This window comes from Anomaloglossus baeobatrachus, chromosome 2, assembly GCF_048569485.1.
Source record: "Anomaloglossus baeobatrachus isolate aAnoBae1 chromosome 2, aAnoBae1.hap1, whole genome shotgun sequence".
Taxonomy (NCBI): domain Eukaryota; kingdom Metazoa; phylum Chordata; class Amphibia; order Anura; family Aromobatidae; genus Anomaloglossus; species Anomaloglossus baeobatrachus.
In genome coordinates, this window is record NC_134354.1 from 148,547,443 (window position 1) to 148,568,765 (window position 21,323).

A 21,323-nucleotide genomic window follows, 5' to 3' on the forward strand; every position below is an offset into this window, starting at 1 on the left:
TGGAGTGCCCACACGGCTGCAAAGGCCGGGGCAAAAGACGCGCCCGTGGCCTCAGATAGAGCTCCTGGTGAAGTCAATCTGCCTGTCAGTGGCATCCTTTAGCGATGAGCCATCTGCAACCGATACCACAGATCTAGCCGCCAATCTAGAGACTGGAGGATCCATCTTGGGACATTGAGCCCAACCCTTAACGACTTCAGAGGGGAAGGGGTAACGCGTGTCAGTGAGGCGCTTAGTAAAGCGCTTGTCCGGAACCGCTCTGGGCTTCTGGACAGCGTCTCTGAAGTTAGAGTGATCGAAAAACGCACTACGTGTACGTTTGGGGAACCGAAACTGGTGTTTCTCCTGCTGAGACGCCGACTCCTCTACAGGAGGAGGAGGGGGAGAGAGATCTAACACCTGGTTGATAGACGAGATAAGATCATTCACTAAGGCGTCCCCTTCAGGTGTATCAAGGTTAAGGGCGACGTCATGGTCAGAGCCCTGAGCTGCGACGTCCGCCTCGTCCTCCAGAGAGTCCTCAAGCTGGGAACCCGAGCAGCGTGAAGAAGTCGGGGAAGATTCCCAGCGAGCCCGCTTAGCCGGTCTAGGACTGTGGTCCGGGCAGGAGTCCTCCACGTAAGACCTAGGGTCCAACCTGGGAGCGCGCTGCGGCGCGGACCGAGAGGGGCCTGGAGGCGACGATCCAACAGGGGCCGGGGCCTGTGTAAGGACCGGTCTGCACTGCAAAGCTTCTAGCAGCTTGGCAGACCATATGTCCATAGACTGAGCCATGGATTGTGAAAGAGACTCAGAGAGCTTCTCCGCAAAAGAGGCGAACTCTGTCCCTGCCGCCTGGACAGGGGGAGCAGGGGGGGGGTCTACGTGAGCCGAGGGACCAGCCAGTGACCGAGGCTCCGGCTGAGCAAGCGAAACAGGGGTCGAGCATTGCTCACAGTGATGGTAGGTGGAACCCGCAGGTAACATAGCCCCACAAGAGGTACAGGCCGCAAAAAAACCCTGTGCCTTAACAGCTTTGCTCCTTGTGGACGACATGCTGTTGTCTCCTAGGAGAATGATCACTGAGGGTATATGGGCAAAAAAGGGTATACAGCCCGACCGTACAGAAATATATATATAAATACGTATCTATTCCGGCACCCTATGGGGACCAGCACCGGGTGACCGGTGTGGCTTACCGACCGCTAACAAGCGGAGTGTGTGTCCTCCAGATTCCCTGCCTTAGGTCCCCCGGAGCTGCAGAGCTGTTCCTGAGAATCCTCCACCGGCAGAATGCCAAAAAATGGCTGCCGGAGCTCTCAGGGGAGGAGTGGAGCCGTGGGCGGCGCCAGGAAAGTGCGGGAATCTGGGGTCCCCTCAGTGATCAGTGAGGGGGGAGGAAACATGCAGGATGCTCCAGCCCTCACATCCGACGTCAGGTCGGCAGTCCCGCCCTTACCCTTGACAGGCAGGCCCAGGGGCGGGATTTTTGCGACTAGGCGGCGATGAAGCAGGGGACTAAATTTGAGACCGCGGCCGACAAGCAGGCACGGTCGGCGCGGTAGTCCGCCGGCCTTCTCAATTCAGCAGCTGCCGCAGCGTCCGGGAAGAAGGTGCGATCCCTGCACAGTCCCCAATGGGGACACAGAGTACCTTTGAGTTGCAGGGCCCGGTCCCTGAGGTTGAATAGACTCCGGTCCGGCAGATTCCCACAGGGGCTGCGGAGGGAGCACGGTCCCAGTAAATGGATGACCACTCAGGATCCCACTTCTCCCAGAGCCGCTAAGGGATGGTGAAGGAGACGGCATGAGGCTCCGGCCTTTGTACCCGCAATGGGTACCTCAACCTTAACAACACCGCCGACGTAGTGGGGTGAGAAGGGAACATGCCGGGGGCCCTCTTTTCTTCCAACCAACATAACTAATATGAGAATGCATGAGTGGATGTGTGCCTCCTTCCACAAAGCATAAAACTGAGGAGCCCGTGATCCACGGGAGGGTGTATAGGCAGAGGGGAGGGGTTACACTTTTTAAAGTGTAATACTTTGTGTGGCCTCCGGAGGCAGAAGCTATACACCCAATTGTCTGGGTCTCCCAATGGAGCGACAAAGAAATGTTTTTTATTACTTTCATATTACACAATTTTACAACACAGGGATGGGTAGGAAGGTGTAATTAGGGCACACATGCGTCTGCTGATAAGTTAGATCGCATATTGTATGTGACAGGTTCCCTTTAAGACTTGGTATTAGTGAATAGAGTTTAAAGGCGTTCTCCAACCACAAACATTAATCACCACCTGGGAGGTCAAGCATCTACATCATTGTTCCTTTCACACCAGTGACTTTGGGATCCCCCTTTCTCCAGATTGGCAGGGATCTGAATGGCCAAATGCCAAGCAATTATACATTTAACCCCTTCACCCGCAGCCGATTTTCGGGGTTTGTTTTTTTTGCTCCCCTTCTCCCGAGACTCGTAACTTTTTTATTTTTCCGTCAATCTTGCCATATGCTTGTTTTTTGCGGGACAAGTTGTACTTTTAAATGAAGCCATGAGTTTTACAATATAGTGTACTGGACAGGGCTGTGGAGTCGGAGACTACTGGAAAACGGCGAAAAAGTCAAAGTGTGGAAAAATTAAAAAAAAAAAGTGCGATTGCATGATTGTTTTTGAGATTTTATTCCCCTTGTTCAATATATGGTAAAAATGTGTCCATATGATGCCTCAGGTCGGTACAAGTTCGCAGATACCAAACATGTATAGGTTTACTTTTATCTAATGGGTTATAAAAAAAAAAAAAAAAAAAAAAATCAGAATTTTGTCCAAAAAATGTGGTGCACTTTTTGCGCCATTTTCCACGACCCTTAGCGTTCTCATTTTTTGGGATCTATGGCTCAGTGACTGCTTAATTTTTGCTTCTCGTGCTGACGTTTTTAATGGTATTCTTTTTGCGCAGGTGCTACGTTTTAATCGCCTGTTATTGAATTTAGCGCACAATTTGTGGCGACCAAAAAAAATATAAATTTTGGCGTTTGGATTTTTTTGCCGCTACGCCATTTACCGATCAGATTAAATTATTTTATATTTTGATAGATCAGGCAGTTCTGAACACAGCGATACAAAATAAGTATTTTTTTTTTATTCTTTCATTTTCAACTTTTAGTTTTTTGGTTTTTTTTATTTCACTAGTCCACCTAGGGGACTATAAGGATCAGCAGACTGATCACTCGTTCATTTCTGTTGATCACAGCTACACAGCTGAGATCCCCAGAAACACTCACCCTCTTGTAACCTGCAGCACTCGGCTGCCTGTTACAGGAAGTGAGTCATGACAGCTACAGGAGTCATCACATGACCCTGTGCTACCATGACAACCATCGGCTCACAGTGATCACATCACAGTGCCGCCGATGGGGCCGAGAAAGTGAAGATTTACCGCGACTGGCATTCAAATGGTGCTGTGACATTTTGACAGCGCCATTTAAGGGTTTAACAGGCACGGGTGGAACGAGGATCCATTTGTGTCTGCGAGGCACACATCAGCTGTACAATAATTGTATATGAAAGTTTCCAAATTTCGCTTTTTTTGTAAGCCAATCCCAATTTGAATTTAAAAAAAAAAAAAAAAATTGCATCAAAATGTTGCATGTTACAGGACCCTTATAACACGACTGCTCACATACTACAGGGCTGGTAAAACAAACCTGTAAGCTCTGCCAGGATTTCCTTTACGGAGACTCCGCGGGTATAGGTGTACCCATGTGCTCGGTACGCTGTAATCAGGTGATCTGTGGGGTTTATAGCAGATTCTAGACCAACACAACAGGCTTCCTGGAAAATGAAGAGAGGAATATACATATTTACATTATAATTAAATTAGATTTTAAGCACTTTTTTTATGAACCCCTCCCTAACGTGTAACATACATGTATGCCACATATTGAGTTCCGATGCATGAAGCAAGCTTAGGAACCAAGCTGACAATATACCCAGCAGATTACAGCTGTTACAGCTACGATCACTGCAGCTATTGAAAGGACACTGGGCTGTGAGGGGCTTCACTGGAGAAAGCCATTTGACTATATAGTGCAGTACACTAGGACTGCAATACATAGAATAAGCCACTGAAGAACCAGAGGCTCAAACCAACAAAGGGACAGAAAAAAAATATAAATAAATATATATCCCTTTTATATTTGGTAGCCTGATCAATATATAAAATTAACTTTAGGAATTAGCTTTAGGAGAGAGAGAAAAAAACAAAAAATTGTGGGGTTTTGTGTTTTTTGTCACCGTACCTTCCTAACAAATGCAATAAGAAATCTAGAAGTATCTACCCCAAAATAGTGTCAATGTAAATATCAGCTCACCATGCAAACAAAAAAAAAGAGAATCCCTCACACAGCTTTATTGACCGAAAACTAAGCTTAAGGAGCTCAGGCCACACAGGGTTTTTTCCCCCTTTCACCACCTATAGAGGTTATAGAAGAAATGGACAACCTCTTCACAACAGCCAAAGTATCAAAATAAGAAAACTCACTGTTAACCTGTTAAACCCTACAGATTTAACACACATCGGCATGGGGGAGCGCCTGTGACGTGATTGTGGGTCTCCGATGGGCTGCTATGACAGCAGGGGGGGGGTCTGCTGAAGACCGGGCTATAAAGGAGACCGTGATTTTTCCTGTATGCAGCAATGCTGTGGTGTTGCCGTATATATCACAAGCAATTAGAATATTGCAGCTTCAAGTCCCCTAAGGTGGACTATTAAATCAGTGAAAAGTAAAAAAAAAAAATGTTTAAAAAAAAAATAAACAAAACTAAAACCCCCCAGAAAAGTTCAAATCACCACCCTTTTGCCCCGTTAAAGATAAGAAAAATAAATACATAAATACACATGTGGTATTGCCTCATTCAGAAAAGTCCATTCTATCAAAATAATTAAAAGGGAACCGGTCACCAGGATTTTCCCTTATGAGATGTGGCCACCACCAGTGAGCCCTTATATACAGCATTCCAGAATCTATATATATAATTGCCTTATTCTGTCTGTCTGTCTGTCATGCTCCGAAATTGTGTCCTTACGGTGACACAAAGCTGATTGGCCGCTGGGCTCGCCATGGCCCCGCCCCCCCACACGGATTGGCCTCTCGCCCCGGCTCTCTGCAGGCCCCGCCCCCTCACGCAATCCACGCTCGCTCTGGCCCAACTGACACGGAGCCCCGATTCCCAGGTGAGTACACACACACACACATCAGATCACACTCACTCTCACACTCACCTCACACATCACAACATGCTAGGATATCACTTGCTTCTACACCGGCTGCGTCAGGATCCCGGCAGCGCCACACATAACCTTGCGATGCTGGGATCTTCACGGAGGCCGTGAAAGCTGGTAACCATTATACACATCGGGTAACTAAGGTCCCTTAGTTACCCGATGTGTATCATAGTTACCAGTGTACACCGGCTCACACTCACTCTCACACACACCTCACACACACATCACATCGCATCCACACATCAAGGTCCTGCAGCTGCGGAAAATACAGACACATAACAGCACACACACACACACACACACATACACACACAAATCAGATCACACTCACACACACCTCACACATCACATCGCATCCACATACTCACAACATCCTGGGATATCGCTTGCTTCTCGGCCTCGATACTGTGCTGTTGTGATCTTCCAGGACCTGCGGGAGGATCACATGGCCAGAAGCATGTGATATCCCCGGATGTTGTGAGTATAAGCGCGTATGTGCGATATCGTCAGTGTCTGTGTGTGTGAGTGTATGCGATCGGGGGTGTGTGAGTGGATGCGATCGGGTGTGTGTGAGTGGATGCGATCGGGTGTGTGTGAGTGGATGCGATCGGGTGTGTGTGAGTGGATGCGATCGGGTGTGTGTGAGTGGATGCGATCGGGTGTGTGTGAGTGGATGCGATCGGGTGTGTGAGTGTCGGCAGAGGAGCACGGCGTGCTGGAGGAGGCTGGGAGCAGAGAGGCTGATCATGGGGAAGGCTGGGAGGAGAGAGGCTGATGCTGGGGGAGGCTGGGAGGGGGAGGCTGGGACGAGGGAGACTGATGCTGGTGGAGGCTGATGCTGGGGGAGGCTGATGCTGGGGGAGGCTGGAAGGAGAGAGGCTAATGCTGGTGGAGGCTGATGCTTGGGGAGGCTGATGCTGGGGGAGACTGGGAGGGGAAGGCTGATGCTGAGGGAGGCTGGGAGGAAGGAGGCTGGGAGGAGAGAGGCTGATCCTGGGGAAGGCTGGGAACGGGAGGCTGATGCTGAGGGAGGCTGATGCTGAGGGAGGCTGGGAGGGGAAAGCTGATGCTGGGGAAGGCTGGGAGGACGGAGGCTGGGAGGAGAGAGGCTGATCCTGGGGAAGGCTGGGAACGGGAGGCTGATGCTGGGGAAGGCTGATGCTGAGGGAGGCTGGGAGGGGAAAGCTGATGCTGGGGAAGGCTGGGAGGACGGAGGCTGGGAGGAGAGAGGCTGATCCTGGGGAAGGCTGGGAGAGGGAGGCTGATGCTGGAGGAGGCTGGAAGGAGAGAGGCTAATGCTGGTGGAGGCTGATGCTTGGGGAGGCTGATGCTGGGGGAGACTGGGAGGGGAAGGCTGATGCTGAGGGAGGCTGGGAGGAAGGAGGCTGGGAGGAGAGAGGCTGATCCTGGGGAAGGCTGGGAACGGGAGGCTGATGCTGAGGGAGGCTGATGCTGAGGGAGGCTGGGAGGGGAAAGCTGATGCTGGGGAAGGCTGGGAGGAAGGAGGCTGGGAGGAGAGAGGCTGATCCTGGGGAAGGCTGGGAACGGGAGGCTGATGCTGGGGAAGGCTGATGCTGAGGGAGGCTGGGAGGGGAAAGCTGATGCTGGGGAAGGCTGGGAGGACGGAGGCTGGGAGGAGAGAGGCTGATCCTGGGGAAGGCTGGGAGAGGGAGGCTGATGCTGGAGGAGGCTGGAAGGAGAGAGGCTGATGCTGGCGGAGGCTGATGCTGGGGAGGCTGGGAGAGGGAGGCTGATGCTGAGGGAGGGAGGCTGGGAGAGGTAGGCTGAGAGAAGAGAGGCTGATGCACACACACACACACACACACACGCGCACTGCACAACACACCACACACACACACACACACACACACACACATTCACTAGGAACCACAAACAACTGCCCTACACAGACACCCACACACACAGACAACGCTGCACACACACAACACCCAACACACAAACACCGCGGCACACACAAATATACGCACATACCGCACAACACACACATTGCACAAAACATACCTCCCCCCAAAACACACCACACACACACAAACCGCGCAACACACACACAACGCTACAGACACACAGCGCTCCACAAACAACGCAACACACATACAACACCGCTCTCACCCCCCGTCACACCCAGAACATGTACAGCGCCCTACACAAACACTTGGTAACTACAGACAACAACATCTCTATATATATATATATATATATATATATATATATATATATATATATATAACAAAAATCATACATGAACTACACAATACGTAAATTCTAGAATACCCGATACGTAGAATCGGGCCACCTTCTAGTACTGTATATAAGAGCCCAGGCCGCTCTGTAGAATGTAAAGAAAGACTACTTATATTCATCACCTATAGGGCGATCCAGTCCGGTGGATGTCATTGGTCTCAGTCCTGTGTCTCCTCCTTCTTGTGCAATCGCCATCCTTCTGCCCAGTCCTATGTGCATGACGTGTCCTGCATCATTCACAGAGAGGCCTCCATTGTGCTCCTGCGCATGTGCACTTTAATTTACCTGGCTGAGGGCAGAGCAAATTACTGTAATGCGCAGGCGCGAGGAAAGGTCCAAGACTGCCCACGCATGCGCACTACAATACTTTACTCAGCCCTCAGCCGGGCAGATCAAAGTGCAGGAGCACAATGGACGCCACTGTGTGAATGATGCAGGACCCGTCATGCACATAGGACTGGGCAGAAGGATGGCGATTGCTCAAGATGGAGGAAGTGCCAGACCAAGAGCAGCGACACCCATCGGACCGGACCACCCTCCTAGGTGAGTATTATAAAGATTTTTTTATGTTCTCCAGACCGGCCTGAGCTCCTATATACAGTATTCTACAATGCAGCATATAAGGGCTCACTGGTGGTGGCCACAGCTTATAGGGGAAAATCCTGGCGACAGGTTCCCTTTAACCTGATCAGTAAACAGAAAAAAAATAAAACATTTGAGACCGACAAAATTACATTTTTTGGGGTTGCTGCAATAGCACAAACAATCCTGTAACAAGCGATCAAAACATCATATGTACCCCGCAAAAAAATATAAAAAAAAAAAGTCCTCACACATTTTTCAGTCGCTGCATCGACTGAAAAATGAAAATGTTACGGGTCTCAGAAAATGACAACCTCCACATTTTTTTGCAAACTTCTGATTTTGTTTCATCACAAAAAATAAAAATAAAACTGGATATGTTTTGTATCACTGTACTGATACTGATGAGAATAATATTTTGTGGTCATATTTTTTCTCCCAAAAAAATGTAAACCATAAAAACAATTTCCAAAAACCATGTCAGAATTGTGTCTTTTTCACCATTTCTCCTCATTTGGAATAATTTCTTAGCCTTACAGTACTTCATTTGGTAAAATGAATGTGGTCATTAAAAACCACAACTGGTCCCGCAAATAAAAAAAAACAAGCTCTCATATGTCTGTGTGCACAGTAAAATAGAAAATTGGCTGTATCATGAAGGGGTTAAAGTGTAACTGTCGCTTTAAGTTTTATTTCATAAATCAACAGTACACATAATAAGTAACTCTGTAATGTATCTCATCAGACAAATCTGCTTCTTTCTCTGCAGAATTGATCAGTCATTATTAGTGATGAGCGAGCACTATCATACTTGGGTGCTCTGTACTCGTAACGAGCAGTTGGACGCTCAGATGGGCGAAACTCAAGCACCCGAGAATAATGGAAGTCAATGGGGACATCCAGCATTTTTCCAGATTTCCTCGGCTACTGGAGTCTCGCCAATCTGAGCATTAACTGCTCTTTACAAGTACAAAGCACCTGAGGATCACTAGTCATTATCAAAATTGTCAATTCTCAGGTAAAATCTGTATTCAGTGAAGACTCTCCAATTACTGAGAGGAGATGGCGGCTGCTACTGATCAGATTCTATAAGGACGGGTAGAGGGAGGCCACGGGGGGGGCAGAGGGAGGCCACTGGGGGGCAGAGGGAGGCCACGGGGGGCAGAGGGAGGCCACGGGGGGCAGAGGGAGGCCACGGGGGGGCAGAGGGAGGCCACGGGGGGGGCAGAGGGAGGCCACGGGGGGGGCAGAGGGAGGCCACGGGGGGGGCAGAGGGAGGCCACGGGGGGGGGGGGGGCAGAGGGAGGCCACGGGGGGGGCAGAGGGAGGCCACGGGGGGGGCAGAGGGAGGCCACGGGGGGGGGGGGGGCAGAGGGAGGCCACGGGGGGGGGGGGGCAGAGGGAGGCCACGGGGGGGGGCAGAGGGAGGCCACGGGGGGGGGCAGAGGGAGGCCACGGGGGGGGGCAGAGGGAGGCCACGGGGGGGGGGCAGAGGGAGGCCACGGGGGGGGGGGGGCAGAGGGAGGCCACGGGGGGGGGGGGGCAGAGGGAGGCCACGGGGGGGGGGGGCAGAGGGAGGCCACGGGGGGGGCAGAGGGAGGCCACGGGGGGGCAGAGGGAGGCCACGGGGGGGCAGAGGGAGGCCACGGGGGGGCAGAGGGAGGCCACGGGGGGCAGAGGGAGGCCACGGGGGCAGAGCCCGCCCCCCCTCCCCCTCTACTATCTATATATCAGGGATACGCAGACTGACGGCTCTTACCTGCCCATCATAAAGATGGCAGAACCCACGAATAATCTTCTGCTTGTAGAGCTGATCTGACTTCAGCTCCATGCGCCGGATGATCTGCATTGTCCTGTAGTACTGCAGCCCCTCCTCGCGAGTCAGCACAGCGGTGGTCGGTGGGGCCTCCTCCAACTTGTGTACGTCACATTTCTAAGAATATCGGGAACATATAGCGGTATTATGTGCTTCTTATCATGGGACCTGCAATGCACACTCACTATACAGCTAAATGAGATACATTCAGTGTAATTATATTTAGGGGACAAGAAAAACAAAAACACTACATCGGCTTTTCAGCAATCGCTTCTTTGGAAAGTCTTACCCTGATGTCAAATGTTGCCTCAGATGCAAAGTCTGCATAGCTGCGTGACGCCACGATAACACGGGCGGCCTGAAAGAAGGAAAAAAAATAAGGAGAAACTGAAACAAATATATCTTCTTGATTTATAAATGTATGTGTATATATAAGCCCAACGTCCACACAATGAGGAGGAAGAGATCAAGACTGGAGCACATGGTAACAGAAGTGTACAAGTGCTATATTCAAGGAAGGAAATATACATCGTATCATGATCTGCCCACACTGCATTATGGGATATGCTGTAAGATGGCTCCTTACACAATACCCGGTCCGACCACCGGGCTACCTGACAACAGCCAACTGCCTCATAGGCAGCTACAGTACGGTAGCCCCGCAGGTTGGGCCGGGTACTGCATTCTGAGCACTTACTGTGAAATAGGCCAATGGGTGACCGCACAAATATGTGCCAACAAAGCTGTGCCTGGTGTTCTCACGAAATGCCAGGGCTTTATCTTGTACAGGTAGGACATGTTCAGCAGAAAGGGTGAATTTCACACCAAATCAGTGATTGAGGGACTGCTTAGCGAGTTCAGTTGCAGTCTCCCCAAGTTTAGGGGCTTTGGCATGGTAATAGCTTCCTAGCGATTTTTAATGGTTTACAGGTGAAAGGGACTGTCCACTATTGGATAACCTCTGCTTAAATGTCCATAGTAAAATAAAAACATACTCACCTTCCAGACTGCTGCTGTTCCTGCAATGTCAGTACCTTGTCTCTAGGCAGACATGTGACAATTTTGTCATGTGACCAACCGCTGCAGCCAGTGGGCACTGATCGACTGCAGCTTTCAGTACTTTGTCCACTACTTTCACATGAATAAGAGCTGATCTGCAGTACCCGGCACTGTGCTATTCCGCTCTACATGCTGCCTACATCCAGCCGCTGCTGGTAACAGCTAATTGGTGGAGGACAGGTGTCGCACCCCACTGATACGATACTGATGACCTATCCCAAGGATTCGTCATCAATATTAGGCTATGTTCACACAGGGTATCTTTTGTTATGTGCATTTTGAGTGCATCTCATTTTCTGAAAACGCATGCGTTTTTGACACATTTTTACCGAATTTTTGCTCAAAGCGTTTTGTAAGTGAAATCTATTGACTGGAGGGCTCAAAAACACGGAAAAAAGAATAGACATGCTCCATCTTCAAAAACGCAGCCAACAAAAGATGCCCAGTGAGGACAGCAAAATAGAAATCTCAGACTTTGCTGGGAGAAGGAAGTCCATGCATTCTGGTGTATTTTTGTGACCTGAAACGCATCAAAAACACACCAAAAGATGCCCTGTGTGAACTTAGCCTTAAAGTAGGGACAACCCCTTTAGTGGTGTGAGTAGAAAAATATATGGTTTGTCAATGGATAATGGAAACGAGTCAGCTCAATGTAATGAAAGACGTCCGGCAACACGCACAAGCAAGAAGCATCACTGAAGGGTGGAGAAGTTCCTTACCTCGACAGCTGCTCCCTTTATACAGCCGCATGACCAAGACATAAAAGAGAAGAGATATAGTCTTACCAAAGAGCATGGCTACAGCATTGTGGGAGAAATGTGGGGCTGGCTTGTAAGGGCTTATGTTCAGGAGTATGTGATAGGAAAACTGTGCAATCACTAATAATAGTATGAAGAGGTGAATAGAAACCTGGACAGAGGGGTAGCTGCGGATAAAGTGTGTTTCGACTTTACAAAGTTATAAGAGATAACATTTCTCCTTGTAGAGAGTGACATGTCTTACTTGTTGGTGTAAGGAGACTTAGGCTATGTGCGCACGTTGCGTATTTGCATGCAGTTACGCTGCGATCTGCACCTATGAAGATTATGCAGGAGCCGTGCGCACGTAGCATATTAGAGCGCACGCAACGCTTCGGCTGCTGCTTGAAGCGCGTGTTCTAAGAAGTGACATGTCACTTCTTTCCTGCGCTCTGCATGCAGCCCCCGCTCTGTCTATGGCAGGGGCTGCACTCAGCGCATGGAATCGGCTTTTTTTTTTCTTTCTGCAGCGATTTGAAGCGCACGTGTGCTGTTCAAATCGCTGCAGAAATTTCTGCAGGGCCAGTACGCAACGTGCGCACATAGCCTTATAGGCCATGCAATGCTCCTCTGGGAAAATAAATATGCAAATTGCCTCTTCAGAGAAGAACAGGACTTGACCTCTATTGCCACCTAGTTTGCATCCAAAACTTGTTTTATTTTATTTTTTTCACTTGGATTATGAAGTTTTTATTACAGCGTATTTCCATCTCCAAGATCCTCTCCCAATATGTAGTAGGTGAAATGAAGGGAATTTTGTTACTTACCGTAAATTCCTTTTCTTCTAGCTCTTATTGGGAGACCCAGACGATTGGGGTATAGCTACTGCCCTCCGGAGGCCACACAAAGCACTACACTAAAAAGTGCAAGGCCCCTCCCCTTCTGGCTATACCCCCCCGTGGTATCACGGGTACTCCAGTTTTAGTGCCAAAGCAAGAAGGAGGAAGCCAATAACTGGTTTAAACAAATTAACTCCGAGAAACATCGGAGAACCGAAAAAACCGTTCAACATGAACAACATGTGTACCCGCAAACAACAAAAAAATCCCGAAGGACAACAGGGCGGGTGCTGGGTCTCCCAATAAGAGCTAGAAGAAAAGGAATTTACGGTAAGTAACAAAATTCCCTTCTTCTTCAGCGCTCTATTGGGAGACCCAGACGATTGGGACGTCCAAAAGCTGTCCCTGGGTGGGTAAAGAAATACCTCATGTTAGAGCTGCAAAAAAACAGCCCTCCCCTACGGCGATGTCACTGCCGCCTGCAGGACTCTTCTACCTAAGCTGGCATCCGCCGAAGCATAGGTATGCACCTGATAATGCTTGGTGAAAGTGTGCAGACTGGACCAGGTTGCTGCCTGGCACACCTGTTGAGCCGAAGCCTGGTGTCGTAATGCCCAGGACGCACCCACGGCTCTGGTTGAGTGGGCTTTTAGCCCTGAAGGAACCGGAAGCCCCGCAGAGCGGTAGGCCTCTAGAATTGGTTCTTTGATCCATCGAGCCAGGGTGGCTTTAGAAGCCTGCAATCCCTTGCGCGGACCAGCGACAAGGACAAAAAGAGCATCGGAACGGCGCATGGGCGCCGTTCGGGAAATGTAGATTCTGAGTGCTCTCACCAGATCTAGCAAACGTAAGTCCTTTTCATACCGGTGAACCGGATGAGGGTAAAAGGAAGGCAAGGATATATCCTGATTAAGATGAAACGAGGATACGACCTTAGGGAGAAACTCCGGAATGGGGCGCAGCACTACCTTGTCCTGGTGGAACACCAGGAAAGGAGCCTTGGATGACAAAGCTGCCAGCTCAGACACTCGCCGAAGCGATGTGATCGCGACAAGAAACGCCACTTTCTGTGACAGGCGAGAAAAGGAAACGTCCTTTAGAGGCTCGAAGGGCGGCTTTTGCAGAGCAACAAGTACTCTGTTCAGATCCCATGGATCTAACGGCCGCTTGTACGGGGGCACAATATGACAGACCCCCTGTAGGAACGTGCGCACCTTAGGAAGACGTGCTAGACGCTTCTGAAAAAACACCGACAGTGCCGAGACTTGCCCTTTAAGGGAGCTGAGCGACAAGCCCTTTTCCAACCCCGATTGCAGGAAGGAAAGAAAGGTGGGCAATGCAAATGGCCAAGGGGATACTCTCTGTGCAGAGCACCAAGATAAGAAAATCTTCCACGTTCTGTGGTAGATCTTAGCAGACGTTGACTTCCTAGCTTGTCTCATTGTGGCTACGACTCCTTGAGATAATCCTGCAGACGCTAGGATCCAGGACTCAATGGCCACACAGTCAGGTTCAGGGCCGCAGAATTCTGATGGAAAAACGGCCCTTGGGACAGTAAGTCTGGTCGGTCTGGCAGTGACCACGGTCGACCGACCGTGAGATGCCACAGATCCGGATACCACGATCTCCTCGGCCAGTCTGGGGCGACGAGTATGACGCGGCTGCAATCGGATCTGATCTTGCGTAACACTCTGGGCAAGAGTGCCAGAGGTGGAAAGACGTATGGGAGCCGGAACTGCGACCAATCTTGAACCAATGCGTCTGCCGCCAGAGCTCTTTGATCGCGCGACCTCGCCATGAATGCCGGGACCTTGTTGTTGTGCCGGGACGCCATTAGGTCGACGTCCGGCACTCCCCATCGGCGACAGATTTCCTGAAACACGTCCGGGTGAAGGGACCATTCCCCTGCGTCCATGCCCTGGCGACTGAGGAAGTCTGCTTCCCAGTTTTCTACGCCGGGGATGTGAACTGCGGATATGGTGGAGGCCGTGGCTTCCACCCACATCAGAATCCGCCGGACTTCCTGGAAGGCTTGCCGACTGCGTGTCCCCCCTTGGTGGTTGATGTATGCCACCGCTGTGGAGTTGTCCGACTGAATTCGGATCTGCCTTCCTTCCAGCCACTGCTGGAAGGCTAGTAGGGCAAGATACACTGCTCTGATTTCCAGAACATTGATCTGAAGGGTGGACTCCTGCGGAGTCCACGTCCCCTGAGCCCTGTGGTGGAGAAACACTGCTCCCCACCCTGACAGACTCGCATCTGTCGTGACCACTGCCCAGGATGGGGGCAGGAAGGATCTTCCCTGAGACAATGAGGTGGGAAGGAGCCACCATTGTAGAGAGTCCTTGGCCGTCTGGGAAAGAGAGACTTTCCTGTCCAGGGACGTTGACTTCCCGTCCCATTGGCGGAGAATGTCCCATTGAAGTGGACGCAGATGAAACTGCGCAAAGGGAACTGCTTCCATGGCTGCCACCATCTTCCCGAGGAAGTGCATGAGGCGCCGTAAGGGGTGCGACTGGCCCTGAAGGAGGGATTGCACCCCTGTCTGTAGTGACCGCTGCTTGTTCAGCGGAAGCTTCACTCTCGCTGCTCGAGTATGGAACTCCATGCCAAGATACGTTAGTGACTGTGTCGGAGACAGATTCGACTTTGGAAAGTTGATGATCCATCCGAACGTCTGTAGAGTCTCCAGTGTAGCATGTAGACTGAGTTGGCATGCCTCTTGAGAGGGTGCCTTGACAAGTAGATCGTCTAGGTAAGGGATCACCGAGTGTCCCTGAGAGTGCAAGACCGCTACCACTGCCGCCATGACCTTGGTGAAAACCCGTGGGGCTGTCGCCAGACCGAATGGCAGAGCTACGAACTGAAGATGTTCGTTTCCTATCACAAAACGTAGAAAACGTTGATGTTCTGTAGCAATTGGCACGTGGAGATAAGCATCTTTGATGTCTATTGAGGCAAGGAAGTCTCCTTGAGACATTGAGGCCACGACAGAGCGGAGGGTTTCCATCCGGAACCGCCTGGCGTGCACATGTTTGTTGAGCAGCTTTAGATCCAGAACAGTACGGAACGAGCCGTCCTTTTTTGGAACCACAAAGAGATTGGAGTAAAACCCTCTCCCTTGTTCCTGAGGCGGTACAGGAACCACTACTCCTTCCGCTCTTAGGGAGTCCACCGCCTGCAGCAGGGCATCTGCTCGGTCTGGATGTGGGGAGGTTCTGAAGAACCGAGCTGGAGGACGAGAACTGAACTCGATTCTGTACCCGCGAGACAAAATGTCTGTCACCCACCGGTCTTTGACCTGTGACATCCAAAAGTCGGAAAAGCGGGAGAGCCTGCCCCCGACCGGAGATGCGGAGGGGGGGAGCTGGAAGTCATGAGGTAGCCGCTTTGGAAGCGGTTCCTCCATTTGCTTTCTTGGGGCGCGCGTGAGCCCGCCAGGAATCTGAGCTTCTTTGCGTCCTCTGAGTCCCTTTGGACGAGGAGAATTGTGTCTTGCCCGAACCTCGAAAGGACTGAAACCTCTGCTGCCATTTTTTCTGCTGAGGTTTGCTTGATCTGGGCTGGGGCAAAGAAGAGTCTTTACCCTTGGACTGTTTAATGATGTCAGCCAATGGCTCGCCAAACAGTCTATCTCTAGATAAAGGCAGGCTGGTTAAACATTTTTTGGAACCAGCATCTGCTTTCCAGTCCTTTAACCACAAGGCTCTGCGCAAAACTACCGAATTGGCGGACGCCATTGAGGTGCGGCTGGTAGATTCTAGGACCGCATTGATAGCGTAAGACGCAAACGCGGACATCTGCGAGGTAAGGGACGCCACTTGCGGCACCGCTGGATGTAAGATAGCATCCACTTTTGCTAACCCTGCTGAAATAGCTTGGAGTGCCCATACGGCTGCGAATGCTGGAGCAAACGACGCGCCGATAGCTTCATAGACAGATTTTAACCAGAGGTCCATCTGTCTGTCATTGGCATCCTTAAGTGAAGCGCCATCCTCCACTGCAACTATGGATCTAGCTGCAAGTTTGGAAATCGGGGGGTCAACTTTTGGACACTGGGTCCAGCGCTTGACCACATCAGGGGGGAAAGGAAAACGTGTATCCTTAGAACGTTTAGAGAAACGCCTTTCTGGATGAGCGTCGTGTTTCTGGATTGACTCTCTGAAGTCAGAGTGATCAAGAAAGCACTTAATTTACGCTTGGGATAGAGAAAACGAAACTTCTCCTGCTCTGCAGCTGCCTCCTCTGCAGAAGGGGCTGGGGGAGAAATATCCAACAGTCTATTGATGGCTGAGATAAGCTCGTTTACCATGGCGTCCCCATCCGGGGTATCCAGATTGAGAGGGGTTCCAGGATAAGACTCCTGATCACTCTCATCAGACGCATCACAGAGCGACTGATTGCGCTGAGACCCTGAGCAGTGTGATGACGTTGAGGGTCTTTCCCAGCGAGCCCGCTTAGGGTGGCTGGGGCTATCATCTGAGTCATAATACTCAGCCTGTGAAGCCGGGGACCCCCTTGCAGTCTGGATTAAATCCAACTGAGGGGGATTAGAGGACAGAGACCTCGCCGTGTCCATAGACTGAGCCCCAGGCATGGATTGCAAAGTTTCAAGGATTTTTGCCATAGTCACAGACATATTATCAGCAAAAACTGCAAAGTCTGTCCCTGACACCGGGGCAGGACTTACAGGCGTCTCAGCCTGGGTCACTATCTCTCCTGACTCCGGCTGGCGAAGCAGCACCGGATCTGAGCATTGCACACAATGGGGGTCCTTGGAGCCTGCTGGTAGAGCAGCCCCACATGCAGCACACGCAGTGTACACAGCCCTAGCCTTGGCAGCCTTGCGTTTTGTGGATGACATGTTGCTGCCTCCTCAGAGCGATCTGGGTATACAGCCAGGAAGCGACCTCACAGTGCAAGCAATAAGGAAATATATATATGTCCAGTGACACAGTACACTAATACACACTGAGGCACTAGAGGGGCCAGCTGAAAAGCCGCTTACCGCCCGCTTAAGAGCGGGTGTGTGATCTCCAAAGCCCCCTAGTCCAGGTCTCCCAGAGCCTTGCGTCCTTCCTCCAGCCAGACATGCATGTAATGGCTGCCGGCGTCCTGAGAGAGGAGGGGGGGCGGGCCCTGGGCGTTCCTGACTAAGAGCGGGAAGCCTGCTTCCCTCTGTGCCTAGTGAGAGGGCTGGAGCATGTAAATCAGGCTCCAGCCCTCGTCGCTGCCGTGAAACAGCGTCTCTCCCCTACCCTGATTGACAGGGTGGGGGCGGGAACGAATCGGAGCTGCCGGCGTCCTAGGCCGCAAAAGCCGGGGACTAGATTTATAAACGCCACCGCCGTAAAAGCGCGGTCGGCGTGTCCCCGGCGAACTAAAAGTCACAGCAGCGCCGCCGGTCCAGCGGGGGTCGGCGCTGCGTTCCCACAACACAGAAAAAAGTCCCCCAGTTAAACTGTAGGAACACTAGCTCTAGCGTTACGGTCCCCGGCGCACTACAACACCCAGCCAGCCCGGAGTGTGTCTGTGCCTGCCGGGGACACAGAGTACCTGTATGATGCAGGGCCTTGTCCCTGATGGTACTCCTGCTCGGCATCCACCAGGTGCTATGGGTCTGTGGATGGAGCCCGGCGTCAGAGCTTTGAGGCCGGCAGGATCCCACTTCCACAGAGCCCTACAAGGGGATGTGGAAGGAAAACAGCATGTGGGGCTCCAGCCCCTGTACCAGCAATAGGTACCTCAACCTTACAACACCATCTACGGGTGAGAAGGGAGCATGCTGGGAACCCTATATGGGCCCTCTTTTCTTCCATCCGAAATAGTCAGCAGCTACTGCTGACTAAAATCTGTGGAGCTATGCATGGAATGTCTGACCTCCTTCGCACAAAGCTTGAAAACTGGAGTACCCGTGATACCACGGGGGGGTATAGCCAGAAGGGGAGGGGCCTTGCACTTTTTAGTGTAGTGCTTTGTGTGGCCTCCGGAGGGCAGTAGCTATACCCCAATCGTCTGGGTCTCCCAATAGAGCGCTGAAGAAAATAATATTAGAAAATACCTCCACTTAGAATGTAGCAATCTTTTGATTCACTGTCGCTTACTGCATGTTCAGGGATTGCAGGACCTTAGGAATCCATGGTTACGACCACGCATATAGTCATATTTAGTGGTCATAACCATGGATACCTAAGGTCCTGCAATGCCCTGAAACTGAGATAAGAGACATGTCTATATCAGAACTATAGATTTCTAATTGGAGGTATTTGCTAATATAAGTACACCTACTACATATTGGCACAGGATCTTGTAGATGAGAATACCTGTTTAAATCAATAATTATTTTTAACCCTTTGGCACTGGAACAATCTTCTTAGCATACACTGTGCTATACTACATGTACTGTGTGTTTACTGGAGTTGGAATTTGTTAAATCCAAAAACAAGTCATATATGCTTAGTAATGAAGTTTTGCTCCAGAGTTCCCTGTGCTCGGCCTTGGCTGATCCTTTTTGTAAGATTAGAAATCAAGGGTCATATACATAGAGGCTTGGTGAGGGCCTATGCATATTTTAGGATATATATCCCCTTGCACAAAGTTGGTCTTTCTCTGTCAGTGGCTGACCTTCAAGTGACTCATCATCAAGAGCTGCTTTCCCACAGATACCTGTGAGAAGAGACGCCATCATTGGGTGATAACAGTCAGCACCTTGCCACTTATACTGGACATTATGAGATCTGTACTGTATACCATTACCACTGAACACTAATCTATAGCATAAAGGATATTCTAAATTTGTCTCTTGAGCACTTCACAATTCTGCAGTCTCCTCACTTCCTGGCTTCTGGCAGAGAGGGCCATTCTCATTCAGTTAGTGCTGGTGAACAGCAGAGCTATAGTATAGCTACAAATTAATGGGCTGCAGAGAGGTGTCTTGGTTCTTAGGAGTTAACTCCTTTCCTGGAATTTAACAATTGTGCGCTCTTGGCCAGGCATTAGTGGCTGAGGTTCATGGAAACAAGCTGTAAGCTATGCGAGATCAAAGCTCTCAATGTAGACAAATGACAGATAATTAAGCAGATAAGTTGAAAACTTGATTATCTAAATGATGTCTTCCTAACTAAATCAGTTTAATAATGTGATAATGGGAGAATACCCCTTGAAAAGACTTAAGTGGTTTTCCTGCATCCACAATTTTTTTTGTAAAAAGGTTATCCTCCAAAAAAAATTACTTTTAGATGTGATTGTAATATAATTATTTCATTGCAGAGTCAACCCCCTTCTCTGTCATGGCCGCTGTATAAACAAAAGGGAGCAGGCTTAGATACTAAAATGGGCCAGTCACCCTCAAACCCATCAGTAATAACACTCCCCTGTGTTCAGCATTGGCCAGAAGTAGAGCTGCTGAACCCAGGACTGATGCAGCAAGGAGGAAATGTATACACTGTCAGGTATACAGGGGGCATAGGGGGCGCCTGCGCCGCCAGGCATACAGGGGGCGCCTGCGCCGCCAGGCATACAGGGGGCGCCTGCGCCGCCAGGCATACAGGGGGCGCCTGCGCCGCCAGGCATACAGGGGGCGCCTGCGCCGCCAGGCATACAGGGGGCGCCTGCGCCGCCAGGCATACAGGGGGCGCCTGCGCCGCCAGGCATACAGGGGGCGCCTGCGCCGCCAGGCATACAGGGGGCGCCTGCGCCGCCAGGTATATAGGGGCACAAGAGGTGTATACGCTGTCAGGTATACAGGAGGCATAGAGGGTGTATATATGCAATCAGGTATTCAGGGGGTGTATACGCTGTCAGGTACAAAAGGTGTATATGCTGTCAGGTATATAGGGGGTACAGGAGGTGTATATGCTGTCAGGTATACAGAGGAGGTGTATATACCGTAAGGTATACAGGAGGCATAGAAGATGTATATGCAGTCTGGTATACAGGGGGCATAGAGGGTGTATACGCTGTCAGGTATACAGGGAGCGTATACGCTGTCAGGTATATAAGAGGCACAAGAGGTGTATACGCTGTCAGGTATACAGGAGCCATAAAGGGTGTATATATGCAATCAGGTATACAGGGGGTGTATACCCTGTCAGGTACACAGGGGACGTATATGCTGTCAGGTATATAGGGGGCACAGGAGGTGTATATGCTGTCAGGTATACAGAGGAAGTGTATATGCTGTATATGCTGTAAGGTATACAGGAGGCATAGAGGGTGTATGCGCAGTCAGGTATACAGGGGGCATAGAGGGTGTATATGCTGTAGGTATATAGGAGGTGTATATGTTGCAAGTATACAGGGGATACAAGGGGTGTATATGCTGTCAGGTACATAGGCGAGGTGTATATGCCGTTAGGTATATGTGGCGCCTCTGAGGCTTCCGTCGCCACAGAGACATCACACCTCAGCCAGAGGTGTGATGTCCCATTCTGGGTAAGGAAAGGGGTAAACGCTGGTTCACAGGCAAAATTCACACTACACGCATTGTTAGGCATATTTTGGGACCGGGGATAGTGGCAACTACCCCCCATGCTGCATGCTGGGGGGGCCGTAAGACCCATCCCTTCTCCCATAGGGTGGGGCCTAGCAACGGGGAAGGTGGGAGGAGCCAACAGCGAGGTAGAGCAGATTCAGGAAGGTCAAGTTAGTTGAAGTTGGGAAGGAGAGCTGAGAGGAGTCAGCAAGGAGAGAGAGAGAGAAAGAGAGAGAAAGAGAGAGAAAGAGAGAGAAAGAGAGAGAAAGAGAGAGAAAGAGAGAGAAAGAGAG

At 50.5% G+C, this 21,323-nt stretch overlaps 1 protein-coding gene across 2 annotated transcripts in view; it reads right to left on the minus strand.

The window, feature by feature from the left end:
* The window catches only part of PDHA1 (pyruvate dehydrogenase E1 subunit alpha 1), a 42,128-nt gene that overhangs the window by 18,920 nt on the left and 1,885 nt on the right, over window positions 1-21,323 (minus strand). Inside the window, exons 2-5 of one of the 2 annotated variants that reach the window (XM_075335434.1) lie at window positions 11,701-11,715; window positions 10,212-10,280; window positions 9,866-10,039; window positions 3,683-3,809 (exon numbers count right to left, since the gene is read on the minus strand). In XM_075335434.1, the coding sequence (XP_075191549.1) occupies window positions 3,683-3,809; window positions 9,866-10,039; window positions 10,212-10,280; window positions 11,701-11,715 (385 nt within the window). The remainder of the gene's footprint in view (window positions 1-3,682; window positions 3,810-9,865; window positions 10,040-10,211; window positions 10,281-11,700; window positions 11,716-21,323) is intronic. The other variant, XM_075335435.1, reaches the window with a different exon arrangement.